This window comes from Condylura cristata, unplaced genomic scaffold (assembly GCF_000260355.1).
Source record: "Condylura cristata isolate star-nosed mole 26May11 unplaced genomic scaffold, ConCri1.0 scaffold00004, whole genome shotgun sequence".
NCBI classification, from domain to species: domain Eukaryota; kingdom Metazoa; phylum Chordata; class Mammalia; order Eulipotyphla; family Talpidae; genus Condylura; species Condylura cristata.
In genome coordinates, this window is record NW_004567105.1 from 55,915,439 (window position 1) to 55,931,338 (window position 15,900).

The following is a 15,900-nucleotide window of genomic DNA, read 5'->3' on the forward strand; positions in this document are numbered from 1 at the left end:
TACCCTAGCTTTCTGAGCTGAAAGCTGGCATGACAATACTACTGACACTTCCTGTGGGCTTGGGAGGATTTAAGAAAAGGTCTGGCAAATAATAGATGCTTTTAAGCCATTATCAACACGATTCGCAGCGAATTTTGCAGTGAATAGGCATCACTTGGATAAATTCTTTGGACTAAAATAAAAAAAAAAAAATAGACAGGGTTGGGGGGTAAAAACTGGTTCTCCGCGGGAACACGGGGGCGTAGCCTAGACCAGCGTGGAGACAGAAGCGCCAGACTGGGGGGGGCGGGGCCAGGCCCAAGCGTCTGGGGCGGGGCGCCCCGCTCAGCGGCGGCGCATGCTCAGTGGTGCGGCCCGTTCCACAGCCGCCAGCGCCACCGCCCACTCGGGGCTGGCCAGCGGCGGGCCGCCGGGACTCAGAGTAGGGCCGGGCTGGGCGAGCGCAAGGCCATGGCCCCGTGGCTGCAGGTCTGCTCCGTCTTCTTTACAGTCAACGCCTGCCTCAACGGTTCGCAGCTGGCCGTGGCCGCGGGCGGCTCCGGCCGAGCGCGGGGCGCCGACACCTGTGGCTGGAGGGTAAGGAGAGGACTGTGCTGGGTCCCCGAAAGCGCGGCGGGCGCGGTGCGCACAGGTGCTCGTGGGTAGCGGAGCCCGCGCGGACGCGCCTGCTCTCGGCGGAGCCAGCTGCGGAGCTGGGAGCCCGTGTGCTCCTGCCCTTTCTCGCTCCCTGGGCGCACGTCCTGCCCGCCCCGGCCGGGATGAAAGGGGCTGCCCGACCCCTGGCTTTGTGTTGTTAATGAGGCGCGTCCCTGTCTGGGGTCCGACTCCCTGAGGGCGGGCGAGAGGGGCACCCGGCGGCGGGTGGGAAGAGGACGCCCCACCTTTTGTTCCCGGCCCGGGACCTCCTCCGCCTCCGGGCTGCGAGCTCCGGGGCCCGCATCCTGAGCGCTGTCTGGATGGGGCGGCCCCGGGACGGTGGTGTGGGGCGTCTTCCCCAGATCTCTAGTCCACTGCTCCGCAGAGGCGGGGTACTGCCAAGCGGGGGACTCGGAGCACACGGGAGGGTGCGCCCCCCCTCTTGGCGGAGGGGGTGGACTGCTTTGTTCCTTCTAGGCTGGGAGGGCTTACCCACTTCCACCCACCTCTGACTCGCTGGGAAATTTTGCTCCCGGTATTGCCCTTCCTCTAGCGAAAGGTCCCACGGTCCCACGGATGATCTCGCCCGCCCTCACCCCCCCCCCCCTTTCCTCCAGTTTTGAGTTGCGAAGACTTTTCCGCAGCCTAGGGCGTGCAAGAGTTTATAAACTCGGTCAGGTGCTGGAGGTGAGACTGGAGAAGTGTCCAGACTTTCGCTGTAGGCTTGGAGCCCTCTGGGTCCCCTAGCGCTGCTTTGATGCTCTCTGGGCTGTGGGGCATGGAGGGGCGGTGCGCGGGGCGCTGCTTTTCCTGCGCCCCACCAGGGGATCTGGGCTCACGCGGCACCAGGACGGGGTAAACTGCATCGTCCACCAAAACTTTGGTGAGCCTCGTGTCAAGGCACTCATGATCTTCAGCCTTGGAATGCTAATTCTGCACTCAGGCAACCACGGACATGACCTTGGCTCCGCTGCTGGACAGCCATGAGCTTGCTTGTTCACCTAGGAAATTGGGAGTAAATGGTATTTCCTAGTTGTCGGTACTGCCTCTCTGAGGTATGTATTTGGACGTTTCCTTTAGATCAGCGTTCACCCACCTCTTCCCGGTGCACTGATAGCCTCAGTGTAGTGAAGTCCGGGACCTGACTCCTCTGTAGGTGCACAGGGTGTGTCTCTAAGTGACTTGAGCCACATTCAGGGAAGTGGGGTGAAGAAAACCAGGTATGAGCCAGGCAGCTGGGCTGTCTTCAGACCCAGTAGGCACACTAAGACTGCTCTACTCCAATCCCAACCCCATAGAGGATGTAGCCTCTCTTCTGTTTGAATAGACCAACACATATTCTTACTGTCTCCTTTTAGTAAAATATTCCTATTTTCAAAAAATGAATACCAAGTTTTCCTTAGTGTTAAGATAAAAAAAAAATTCCTTAAGGTAATCCCTAATGTTGATTTATTAACCCGCCTAAATGTTTGAATCCAGACTGATATGTTGGATTGTGAATAACCAAGAGCAAAATGGCATGACAGGTACCTGATTTTAAGGTTTTGTAAGGCAGCATAGGGGCACCAGCCCAGCTTGCTGTCTTTCTGCTATTGTCTAGGTAGCTTCCTGTGCCACCACACAAAGCCTGTGAAGCTTTAACATGGATAAGGTACAGTGCCTGAAAGGACCCAGACTGGTGGTTTTGTTCTTTCTCTGTGGAGAAGTTCCTCTGAACTTGCACCCCCCACAGAATTGATGATGGCTTCTGCCCCAGTGGTCTCACACCCATGTTGACCTCCTCTCTCCAACCACAGCTCTGAGTTGGGGGTGAGCTTTTCAGCGCTCCTTCCGTGGCCCTATGCCTTCCTTTCCTGGCTGAGCGTGGGAGGTACCTGGGCCATTTTGCAGGTCCCAGGCTCTTCCCAACCTGACAAAGTGGCTCCCCCCCCCCCCATTTGCCTTTTGGTGCATCTGATAGAGCTACTGGCTCTCACTCAGTTTGCCTACCTACTTTTACATAAACACCTTTTTGGCCATACCCCAATGCCCCTCCTTTCCTGCTCCCCAACTCCTGACATGCTACTGAGGCTGCTTTTCTCTGTTCCTGGGATGCCTTTTCCTCCCCTGAGACTCCCCCCCCGCTCAGCCTATGTCTCAGCTCAGGTGAACCTCCTCAGGGAAGCCCCTCTTGAATGCCATTCCTCCAGCTTTGCCCTCTTTGGCAGGTCCTTGCACCTTGGTTCTCACCAGACCTTACCCTTAGTGTTTGCTCACATCTTTGTCCTTTTTTTTTTTTTTTAAATTTGTTTATGCAAGAACTGGGGTACAGGCCAGAGGTGTAGAGGATGAGAGGATTCACCAGAGACAGAGTGGGGAGCAGCGGGCAGGAAAGGAGAGGTCTGCACCATGTGGGTCACCTCCCTGATTGGGGATCGAACTTGTGCTGCAGAGTCTGTGGCTTTTTTTCATAGTGCTGTGCTTTAACCCCTTACGCCACCAGGGAGGCCCACATCTGTGTCTTCAGAGTAGTTCTGTTAGCCAAGTACTTAACCTCCTCTTGTTAGAACTCAGAGCTCTGTAAATTTTGATTGAATCCAGTTACTTCCTGCAGTTTTTCTGCTAAATTCTATGTCCCCCCCCAAAGGTTTATTTTATTTATTTATACTTACAAGAGCTGGAGTGTAGGCCAGAGGTGTTGGGGGGTAAGGTGGTAAGAGGATTCACCAGAGACAGTAGGGGGCAGAACATGCGGATCTGCTGAAATACACTGCTGAGGAGAGCAGTGGGTGAGACATGTCTACTGTTCCATGTGGGTCAGCTCCCTGCATACTGCAGTGGATGCAGTTGCTTCATTGTGCTGAGACTTAACCCCTTGTGCCGCGAGGGAGGCCCTGGAAATCCTATATTTCAAATAATGGCTTTTAAGAAATAGGAGAGAGAAGAGCTCTCAGCTCCAGTGGTCTGTCTGTAGCCATCCTTTGCACATGCTTTTCTGCCTGTGTTCCTTCTCTTTATGCCTCAACCTCCCCTCTCAGCTCCATCATCCTGCCAGAAGCCTTTCCTATTTCCACTTCCCTAGTAGTAGATTCTTCTAGAAGTTCTATCAGAGGACTGCCAGTACCTGCTAATGACCAGTGACTCTTGTATTGGATGTAACCTGGATCCTCTCTACCAGATAGTGGGTATTTAACCCATAGATGTCTCAGCTCTGAGGTTGCTTACAGTCTAATTGAGACTCCACAAGCATGGATAGGGGTCGGTCACGCGTGATGCAAACAGGAGAGGACTGCTGGTGGTCTAGGTTACACAGACCTGAGAGGGGGCAGCAGAGTGGAGAAATGAGCCTGGTAGGAGGGGCAGGATCTGGGCGCTCCAGAGGAACTGAACAAATGTTCCCCTTGATCTCCAAGGAGCATTTGTTCCAGGAACTCTTGCCCCTGCAGGAGTGTGTATTTTCCCAGGGTTTGCAAGATGACTGCAGCCAGCTATCCCTCCACAGCCCTGCTAACACACCCTTCGGCTGCCGGCCTGTTTAAGTGGTCAGATTTCACAACCTTCCCATTATTAGTGGCAATTAAAGGCCTGATAACCATCTTGAACACAGCTCAGTGTTTTAGAAGTCAGTTGTGGGCACACTTCCTCGACTACTTGAAAAAATCTCTCAGGGTCCTTGCCAGGTGAAGTTGCTCTTTGAATAATAAATACAGTTTTCCCAAAGACATAACAATTTGTAGAACTTTAGAGGGGCGGCATTCTCATTTGCACTGGGTTTTAACTCTCGCCTCTGGATAGTAGAATTGTTTTGTTTTTTAAAGATTTATTTCATTTGTACATACAGAACTGGGGTACAGGCCAGAGGCTCAGGGGCGGTGAGAGGCTTCACCAGAGACAGAGTGGGGAGCAGAACAGGCAGATCTATGAAGTACACTGCTGAAGGGAGCAGCGTGTGGGCCAGGAGAGGTCTGCTGCGCCATGTGGTCACCTCCTGGGCAGGCGGGAATCGAACTCATGCGTAAGTGGCTTTAGCTTCTCAGTGCAGTGCTTTAACCCGCTGTGCCACCAGGGAGGGCCAGAATAGTTTTGTTTTTGATGGGTAACTGTATCAGTCACTTGTCTTGCTGGTTGTTTGAGAGACCCATTTGTGGAACAGGGAATTAGGAATTTATTCCCATAGGTCTTTATTTAAAGGCTTTCCTGCAGCCACAGAGGAGGGGACATTTTTTGCCTTCCTACCTAAATGGGGTACACCTGGTCTATTCTCTGGTCTATTATCCACAAAATGCAGTTTCTACCCCCTCAAAGCCATCAGGAATTCAGGAAGCCAGAAAGCTGGCATCATCTTTATAGTGAAGTGCAAGTTTCCCATTTAAGGCAAATACTTCATCTCAAAAGGTAGGAAGGAATAGGGTGTTGCTTGGAAGAGAAGAAGTTCCAGCTGGTTGAAATTTAGGTCCCTGATAAAAGTCGAATCCAAGAACTCTGCTTGGCTGTGGGCCCAGGCATGTTTATTTGATTCCAAATTGGATGTGTTTTCATTCACTTGCAGCTTATGGCTCCCAAGCCCACATCTGGTCTGCCTGTCCTGTGGCCATGTTGTCCATGTTAGACAGGATCTGGTGTCCCTCACAGGATCCTTGGTTAAAAATGACTCAGCCCTTGTTGACACATTTTTCAGAGAGATGTTTTTGTAAGACTGCAGCCCTTTCTTTCATTCTGTTTTGCCTTGTTAATTGGGAACCCTCCTGGTCCACGGCAGTCTCTGGGGCAACCCTCCCTTCTCTCCCCACTCCTTTTCCTTCTCACCCCTGCGGGGCCTGGGGAATTGTGCTAGTTATTAACGCTGGGGCACTGCTGGGTGAATAAGTCCAGAAACTAAGTACTGGCTATGGCACTGCTGGGTGAATAAGTCCAGAAACTAAGTACTGGCTATGGCACCGTTTCCTTCCGAACTTGATTTCCAAAGTGAAGTTCAGGGGCTTCCAGTATCTTTTGCCTCAGGAGCTTATTAATATGCAAATTTAAGGCTAATGGCACTGGTGGCAGCGGTGTGGGGCGTAGGCCTAGGCATTTTAGCTAGTTCACGGATGCCCTCTTAGAGCTCCGCTGCTTTGGGAGACAGGGTTTCCACTGGTGCAAGAAGGAAGAAAGAAGCCACATTGTAAATATTTAAAATTGGAGTTTGACTTTAAATTACTTGATTGGACTGGAAGGGGAGAGCGGAGGCTGTCAGGCCTGCCCAACGAGAGGAGTCAGGTGGAGCTCAGGGACTGGTGGGAGAGGGAGCCTGGGAGGCCAACTGGGCAGGATACCCCACTTTGGGTGGGTGCCTCTGGCCTGGTGTTGAAGGGTAGGCTGGGAGTGAAAGGGATTCGATGCTTCCACTGGGTTCCTCCCTAGAACAGCTGGACTTGTCTGGAAAACTCACTCAGGAAAGTGTAGGGTAAGATCCAAACCATATCCTTACCAGTTCAAACCTTGCAGACAGCTTCCCTACAAAGGAAAGAACTGCTAATGCTTTCTTAAGTCTTTATTTTAAGTTAAGTACTTTTCATGCTTCACTTGGCCTACATTTTTTTTAAAGCTTCCAAGCCCCCTTTCCCCCCATCAGTCCCTGAACTTTTCACATACCATGCCCCAGCAGATGTCTGCTGCTGCTGGGGCCACCCCATCAACAGTTAATTGTCCCTTTCATTCCTCACTGCCTTCTGCATCTGTCGCTGATCGATGGGTTTTTAGTAGGCTTCTGGAAGCTTGGGTTCTCCACTCCCGATCTGTAAGAGTAGGGGTGAAATGGGGGCCCATGTGCTCTCAGGAGCTTGACAGACTGTGGAGGGTGCAATGCCTCTGGGGCAGGTCTCTCTCTTGCCACCCTGCCCTGGCAGCTGAGACCTTTTCTGTTTCACGTCTTCCCCCAATTTGGAGGGTCTCCTTTCCTCAGCAAGCTACGGCTACCTGTGTTGGTGCCATGGGCCCCTGTCAGAGGCCGGGCTTGCTCAGCCAGTGGGAGGCAATGTTTGTCTTGGCTGCTGGGATTTTCTGAATGGGCCTGACACACGATTAGGTGACTGATGGCCCCGAAACACATTGTCTCCTCCAGGGCCGGGGGCCTTTGAAGCTCTTCCCGGTGGGAAGTAAAGAGACTATTTGCTCTATTAAAATGCCTTGGTATTTCCTCTGTTTAACCACAGGCCACTTCCTCTCTGCCACTCTAAACCCGGCAGGGCCACCCGGCTGATTGAAAAGACACAGGCCCAGGAGTGAGCACATCCTATTGAAGCAGATAGTCTTATGCAGATTAAAGCTGGGGCAAGTCTCTAAAAAGAAACTTAATCCAAGGGGAGAACTTTGAGATATGACTCTTATCCTGCTAAAACTTTCGCCTGTGTACATAATACACGCTTGCAGTTTTAAATGCATAAATGTGTGGTTTTTGTCTTTTAATGAAGAAGCAGATCCTCAGTTGTAGCTCATCACTGTGTTTTATATGCACGTGGCAGGCTTTCTAACGATTCAATCAACTGAATTTCTCTTCGTGTGAGTTGGAAACTCTTCAGTGTCTGGGAAGAGCATAGTGTCCATCCAGAGAAAACCACACTTGTCTTATTCCTCTGTCACATATTCTGTCTGGTCTCATATGCTCAGAAGTCCAGATACGAAGCTTAACTAATACCATGAAATCTCTAGGGAGACTGTCCCTCATCCTTTTTCCCAAGCGGTTTCTTGAAGATTTAATTAATAACACCAGGCAGGAAGCTAAAACTTGAATAATTAAAAAATTACTTCAATAAGAAAGATTGAAAATTTAAACTCTTGTCTGTATACTGGTTTTGCAAAAGGGCCTAAAAAAGGAATTTGTAGTTTGTCTCTAGCTCTCAGAGAGTATTATTTTAACATTTACATTTCCATTGTTCAAAGTATCTGTGGCAAAAAACAGCTTCCCGTTTCTTTGGTTCCTTGTTTGGAAATGTTGGGTGAAGGTGGATGTAGCTAATTAAGGCTACAACATTTAAAGGGGGGACTTAATAGGTACCAGCTGTCCTCAACAAATCACGGGGTGGATGACAAAGTAAAGATATGTGAACACACATGTAATTCTCTTCTAAAACGGAAGTCAGCCTATAAATTGTCTGATTTAATAGCGTAAATGAAAACTACCTCTACTGTGCACTTTTAGGAAGCATTTGTTTTATAATAAAACCAAGTGATAAAATGTCTTATTAGTATTAGGCCGAAGAAGTTGAAAGGGCAATGGATTGTTAGTGTTGTTGTAATAAATTGTAACTTTATTGTACATTTCTTCATCCTGATCTAATAGACATTGTGAGACTTTTCATTAAAAACTGCATTGTAGGGAAGCTTGCTTGAGCTTATTAGAAATTGTATAAAATTGAAGCAGCAACTTTGAATAGGGAATGGAAATTGTGATGGCATTAAAATGTATGGATGGATATTTATATTTTACACATTGAGTGAATACTTCAAAAGAATCCTTTGGAAATCATGAGGATTAGACTATATATCACCTTTTTTTTTTATAAAGATTTAAAAGGTATTTTATTCCCTTAAAAACTAGGAGTTTTTCCAAGTGTTCTGTTTAGTCCTTTTTGTAGACTTTCCCTCTCTTGAATAGTAACCCTTTAAAAAATGCTGGCTATGGCCCCAGACTTCTGTTCTGAGATGGACGGTTATACTTGAGAGTGGGAGGCTTGGTAGGGATAGAGGCAGGTTTTCCTTGGAAAGAAGAGGCAGGCCATATGGTTTAGGAACCTTTTCTCTGTGATTTCATTATGTGCAGGTGATTTCTGGTTTCTCCTCTGCTAAAACAGCCCCCCTTTTGTCTGAGGACGGTGCAGTGCATTCCTGACCAGATGCAGGGCCAGTCAGCCTACTGAGTGGCAGTTTACCGCCCCCCCCCTTTCTTCAGGAGCAGACACATTCACTCTGGGAGGGGTACAGACACTCATGGCTTTAGGGTTTATCATAACTGTTCAGGACAAAAAATTCAAAAACACTTTTCTGGAGTGAGGATACAAGAGACAGTATTTTGAGCAGCTGCTCTTTGTTAAGCCACAGTGGGGGAAAGACACATAGAAGTAGGACCAGGCCTGTCTCAGTCTGCAGTGGCACCTGACCCAGGCCGGGCTGCAAGGCAGAGGGCTAGGACTCACCGGATGGGGAGCAGCAATGGATCCAGAGATCGGGGGACTTTATCTTTTCTACACACTAGAAGAAACACAAACCGCTGTTCCTGCTGCTACTCATCCTAGCATATTCCCATCGTTGGCAGTTCCAGAAGCAAGTGCCTACAACCCACCTTTGGGAGCCTCTATTTCAGGTGGTCTCTGACATGGTGATGTGGAAGGTGAACAATCGCAATAAAAATTTCCCCGGAACTTCTGTAGTAACGTATGCTTTTTAAACATTTATCATGTGGCACTGGTGACTGAGAGTAGCATAAAAATATGCCCCACTTACTCATTCATGCCATAGATTATCGGCATTGAGGGCCACATCCCAAGCTCCTGCCGGGCTGCAGGCTGGGACCCAGAGAATATAAGAGATGGCCGCTGGAGCTGGCAGTGCTGGGAAACTCCGCTTTGTAGGGTATCAGTCACTGGAAGATGATGTTTGGACTTTGCAGGTGAGAAAAATGTAAACAGTTATTGCTCAGCACTCACGAAACATCCTGGTTTTGAATATTACCAAACAACGTGAGTGAAGTGGATCTTACTCCTTGGCAGCAGCCCTTAGCTAGTTTGAAAACTTTCTGTCCTTTAAAACGGAGGCACAGGTCTCATTGTGTCGCTTTCCCCTGTGGTGTGAATGTGTTTCATTTTCTGAAGTCACTTGATGGTCCGTCCCGTATCCAAGATGCTCTCTGCCTTCTTTACGGGGCTGTGGGTTTGCCGGCCATCTGTGGTAATGAGTCTTTGCCCAGCTTTGATTTTCATGCTTTGCCTCCCCGTGGGAGGAACTAGATATTTCTGATCTTACCTCTGCTCATATTCAGATCCAGCCAAGCAATCAGTGACTTCCAGGGCTTTTTTGTGGGAGACTGTGGGAAAAGTCCTGGTTGGCTGGCTATGAATTAATGAAATCCTTAGAAGGCTTCACTAAAGATAGCTCCTGTGGTTAAAAAAAAATAGCATTGCCTTTTTAATTTGAGAACAAGGTCATGGAGTTTTACTGAAATTAAGCAGGGAAAATGTAACATCTGGTTGTACAGCCCATAGGCTGCTGCAGGGTAGAGGGAGTTGGTGGTTCCCTGTGTCTTATGCACCCAAGGTGACAGTCACCCTGTCCCTAGTAAAGCTGTGCTGAGCACACTGCCTCTCTCATTGTTGGACCTGAGTTCTGAAGTCTTCTGTCTCCTTGGGAAATGGAACTCTGCCCCCCACATCTTTTTCAACTTGAACATATTTCCCATCTACTGAGTTTTTTTTTTCCTTTCTACTTAAAGGGTCACTTTTTCTTTTAACTACTTGTTTTTGAGTTGGTCAAGATTAGTGTAATCATTGCTTTTATCTCAATTCAGAAAGGAAGGAGGTAGATAATGGGGGAAGAGCTTGGGTCAAAGGCAGGGGAAGTTTTAAGAGTTCTAAAAAGTTTTTATTTTAGTAGAAGTTCTGGTAAAAGGAGAAAGAGAATGATAAATTGCAAGAGAGACACTTCAGGGAAAGGCATAAAGGGGATTTTCAAGAGACCTACTGCTTTTTTGGAAAGTAGAGCGTTGAATGATGCCTAAAACATCTCCTGGGTACACATCCACCCCCTGTCTACCCACCTAAAATGACTAATAAGACACATTATTGTGTTTTTTAAATTAACTTTATTCCAAATCTATTCTGTATCAAGACTTTATGTAATTTTCCGTTTAACAATATTAGTAATATTTTGGGTCCTGCATACTGTGAAACGAAACAGGAAAAAGTTGTGCCCAGCCCCCTCCTCCCACCTAGTCCAGCAGGCAACTTTCCTCTTCCCTGTGCTTTGTACTCTGAAAATTTCCAAGCCTATAGGAAAGTTGAGAGCACAGTCAAATGAACACCTATTTCCACTTTGCCTAGAGTCACCAGTTGTTAACATTTTGTCACACATACCTCCGTCATCCGCCTACAGCCCTTCATGATTCCTTTCTGAGTCACAGTCCAGGATTCAGACAGGGATTACTCATTGCTTTGAGACAGCCTGTCTCTTTAGCCTCCTTTAATCTAGAACAGTCTCCTCACATGGGTTTTATTTTTATTTTATTTTTTTGTCCCTCATAACATACACATTTTGAAGACTCAAGGTCACATACGTAGCTATGCCCACAATTTGGATTTCTGATTGTTTCCTCATGATAAGGATCAAGTTAAATATTTTGCCAAGATTCCCAGTAAAGGTGGTATGTTGTGACACTTGTATTTTAGATGCTGATGAGTAACAAATACAGATGCAGTGAGCAAAATTTGTTTTTCCACTTCAAGTGCTGGCACGAGAGACCTTCGTAATGGTTGAACCCACTTAAGTCTTGTGTTACTTAACATTAAAAAATAGTGGGATGCTTTCCATGAGGCTTCCCTTCTGCTTTGCAGAGGGCCCCAAGAAAGCGCAGGGTGTTGCTTGTGCTATCTTGTAATCTCTCTCCTTGAAGACTTTGACATCAAATGTGCCCTCTCAAAATTAGGAGCGCTGTGTCTCGGGAATGTGTAAGACTTTGGCTATTCACACAGGCTTATTACAAACAGTGTACATGTCGCCCTCAGCGACTGGGAATGAGTTCCTATTAAAACCTCTGTTTGGCTGGGGCAGGTTTACGGTTGAGTGCTTCCTCACACCAAAATCCAGCCATTTCTTTCCTTTGTGCTAAGAGAACATTGAACTTTATTTCCAGTAAAGGCTACTTCACTCAAAACATGTCCTCAAAGTCAGTTTCCAGCCTTTTAGGCCTGTGAGGATTGCCCAGATTATTTTATTAGAGCCCCTTACAGGCAGTTTCATTAGTTTAACTTGAATTACTATCTTCTACCTAATTACATGGCTTTTCTTTCTTTTATTTGACCCTACCTCAGATTTAAGGGCCAAGACATGGAAAGTTAATATTGATTATTTTTCAAAGTAAGTTAAAATGTCAGAAAGCAACAAGTTGTTATTCTTACAGGCTACCAGGGAAACGACAGAGACAAAACCTCCATCTTTTATTCATAAGTCCGGGGAGACTGCTAGGCACAGGCGGGCCTGTGCGCCCAGGCGTTTGTTCAGCTTTGAGGACAGGGCCTCCTCCCCTGCTGGCCGTGAAATGTCATGCCGAGAGGTAATAGTGGGACATTCAACATCCAGAGAATGAGCTGCAGAGCTTCAGCTTTGCTTTTTCTTTTCTTTTCTGGCACCAAGTCCACGTACCCTTCGACATCTGACAGTGGAAGGCCAGAAAGCAGTGCTCTGGATGCTGGCAGGGATGCGCTGTGGCCCTGCCCGGGTCCGGCCCAGCCCGGCCCAGCCCAGCCCAGCCCAGCCCGGCCCAGCCCAGCCCAGCCCGGCCCAGCCCAGCCCAGCCCAGCAGGCCGGACTCCTGTGCTGGAATGCATTCTGGACACAAAGGCTGGCCATGTGTGCCTTGGGCGGGGGTGTCAGGTTGCCTTGGCTTAGTCTACTTTGCTCTGGTCACAGGAGAGAGAGAGAGTTCTTGTTTCCTTGGCTCTGCTACCACTGGCCTTGGAGCGAGGGGGAGTGCAAAGAACTTTGGATTTCAGAAATCACCCCGGGCCATAACCATTGCTGGGGAGATGGGCAGCCACTAGCCCAGAATGGGACTACAGGACTCTGCGGGCTCTAATTTGTTTTTCTTTTTTGAGAAGAGAAATCAGGCAGTGTTTACTGAAACAGGCCTAGAATTTGATTTATACTTAGTAGTTCTCAGTTGGAGGTGGGCTTTGAGGCCTCTCTGGAGACATTCTCATTGTTATAGCTGGGAGCTGTTACATTTAGTGGGTATATTACATATCGGGGTGCTGTTTAACCTTCTACAATGCACAAAGTCAGCTCTCCTCAGTAAAGACCCCAACTGTCAATAGTGCTGAGGTTAAGAAGCCTTGATTGAGAAGGTCCCATTTTAGTATTTGAGCTTCTCAGTTAACTTAGCCTCATAACACTTTTCAACTTCCTTTCTAACAGAAGCTGCTCTATAAGTCTATACTCAGGACGAATTTCCATTAAACTTTCCAAGACATATGATTAGACTATTGTGGTGCTTCTTGAAGATATGCTTTGAAAGCAACTAGTATTTTAAATGCAAAAGACTTTTTTTTTTGTCATAATTTGATCAAAGTAGCATAACCTGTGCCTCTGTTTTTGTTACTCACTGATGGTCTGTGGATAACATTACATTTTTTCAGCATGAAACCCAACACTTCAAATCCCTAAAGCAGTCTCAAATTTATGGTTAATAAAAGCATTTATTGTACTGGATGTCATCTGTTATATCACTCTGGGGCTAGAAACTGGCAAGCAGTGGACAGGAAATATTTTCATTTCAAATCGCTTCAATCTTATGGTCTAGGGGCAAAAGTGTCTGATTTCAGGAAAGCCGTGTTGAATAGCATAGTAATGAATGCATTTTTAGTTGATTAACCAGGCCTTCTCCCCCTTTCAAACAATCTTCTCTCTTTGACTTGGTGGGGCTAAATAAACATGTGATGTTAAATGATAGCATTTCTTGTGTTGGCCATACTTTTCCTTTGATCGTCTTAGACCTTTTAGAGTGTTTTCCAGGAATCCTCAGTAGTGTAGGAGCAATTACAGTAGGGGAGAAGGCTGAATTCATGTTGACCCTCTTTATAACTGTTTACTTTCTGACCAGAGGAGGTTTTCTGAGAGGATGCTGACTCTTCCTAATTCCCCTTTTAAAAAATGAAATTTGGTATCTTGCCCTTGGGGTCACCAATTTAGGAGGAAACGTTTTTTTTTTTTTTTTTTTTTTTTTTAAGGCTGCAATTTTATTGTAATTTGAGTTCTAATCTCCTATGCCCATAAAGTAAACAGGGTAAGGAGAGTTCCAGCCAGAGAAAACTCTGTGTGGTAAGTCTCCAGGACCCTGTAGCCTTCATCCTGGCTGCCCCTTCCTTTGAAGGTGTTATCTAAATCATCACTTCCCAGTGAGCCTCGGAGGTAAGCAATTCTTTCTGGTGGTTCCTTTTTTTTTTTTTCTAGGTGAGGATTGGCACAAAGAGGCAGGAAGGGATTAAGATGGGAGGCCACGTGACTCTGAGACCTCTCTCTGCCAGAAACCAGAGCCAGAGTTTTTACCCTGCCATGCCCTCAGAAGTCGAACTTGCCTGCCTTCCCAGCACCTAGCCTAGGATGGAAGTCTGCTGTATGCAGCAGAACAATTAAGGGGGGTGGAAGGAGAGCAAGACCAGATACCAGAGAACATTTTGCAGATAATTAAATTAAACTGGGATTCGGCTTTTACTCAAGGTTCCCAGCGCTGGCTGAACCCCAGAATCACCTGAGGAACATTCTTGCGGAGGGGAGGATGGAGATTCCGGGCTTCACCCCAGACCTGCTTAAGTGGGATTTCCAGGGGAAGGCCAGGAATCTGGGTAGTTAAGCTGCTGCCAGCTCAGTTGTTACCAGGCTTTGCCAGTGGGGGGGTGAAGGGAGTACTTAACTACAAAGGGGTGATACATGGGAGTTTGTGGGGGATGATGGAACTGTTTCTCTAGGCCTCCTGTGGTGATGGACATACAAATGGAAACATTCATACATGTATAAATTCATGGAACTATATACCAAAAAGATACATTTTACTGTGTTTGTCAAAAGAAAATACGCATCCTGGGTGAAAAGGCGTCATCACGTAGGTTATCAGATGAGGTAGCAGATGGTGCCTAGGGACGGTGGGATCAGTTGCCTAGTTGAAGGAATGTTACCTGGAATTGCAGAGGCAGGTGGGCAGGTGCTAAACATGCTTTCTTAGGTCAGCACTGCCATGGAACTTGTGTGACGTGGCCATGCAGTCCCTGCATTGCCCAAGTCTGTAACTGTTAGCCACTTGTGCTGAAATGTGGCAAGCACAATTGAGGAACTGCATTTTAAATTTTATCCAAATTAACTGAAACTGCTCTTGTGGCTAGCAGCCACCATTTTATACAGCTTGACCCAAGGGCCAGACATGACCACGTTGAGGGCTTTGAGTCTTTGCCAGGTGCACATCAAGCCCAACAGGTTCTTTATCTTCAAGGACAATGATAAGACACCCAGAATTGGGTGGGATGCGAATTGGGCAGGAGGTGCAGCTTGATAAGGACAGAGTAAAGGAACCTCCGGATCTGCTCAGGACCCTAGAAAATAGTCTTTGCTGGGTGTAGGAATGTTGCTTTTCTTCCCCTAGGGCAGAAGTCAGAGTGCCAAGTCTGGCCCAGTGCCTTCTCTGAGCTACCGACTTCATTCAAGTTCATTAATTGAGCTTCTGTCCCCTGAAGTGATAGGAGGTACAGAAAGCCTTTGGAGGACTCTAGGGAGCAATACAAAGATGGAGCTAAAGGGTGTCTGTAGCCTGGATATGGGTGTGGGGGGCCCCCCAATTCCCATGGAAGAGTATGATAAAGAACCTTGGTAGGCATACCATGCTCCCTTTTGAGGAACAAGATCCCAAAAACATGAGCACAAACCTCCTTCTTTGTGCTTTGAGCACAAGGCCTCCATCTTGGCTTGTATTCAGACACTCTTAAACCTGCTTCTCCACCCCAGGGATTTATGTTATTGACAGTAGTGTACTTTCCTAAGTGTTTTAGAAAAGAATGAGATGCTGAGTGTGACCTCATATTAGTACACACCAAATGGTGACAGAAATAATGTTTTAATTTATAAACCTTTTCTTAAGTAACTTTTTGAAATGGTTAACAGATTTCATTAGCCCTGATTTAACTAGGCCTTGATTTAAAAATAAGACTGATTTAAAAGCCTAAGAGGATGGAAGAGGGGGACTTTAAAATTAGTGGATTTAGTGGTGGCACAGGGGTGATTTGGTGATGGGAAACCCGTGGGGATTACAATTGAGATGAAAAAAAAAAGTGCAAAATGATGTAAAAATAAACTTTTTAATAAAAAAAAATTAGTGGATTTAATCCACTATTCCTTTATTTTTTATTAATTTTTTTAAAGAATCATTTGTTTATGCATACAGAGCTGGATTACAGGCCAGAGGTGCAGGGGCAGTGAAAGGATCCATCAGGAGACAGAGTGGGGAGCAGAACAGGCCTAGTGATGAAGAACACTCCTGAGGGGAGCAGCGGGTGG

General features: G+C 47.1%; 1 protein-coding gene across 1 annotated transcript in view; it reads left to right on the plus strand.

The window, feature by feature from the left end:
- Positions 1-450: 450 nt before the first annotated feature.
- IL17RD (interleukin 17 receptor D) overlaps positions 451-15,900 on the plus strand; it is a 63,064-nt gene continuing 47,614 nt past the window's right edge. Inside the window, exon 1 of the mRNA XM_004676043.2 lies at positions 451-576. Within this exon, the coding sequence (XP_004676100.1) occupies positions 451-576 (126 nt within the window). The remainder of the gene's footprint in view (positions 577-15,900) is intronic.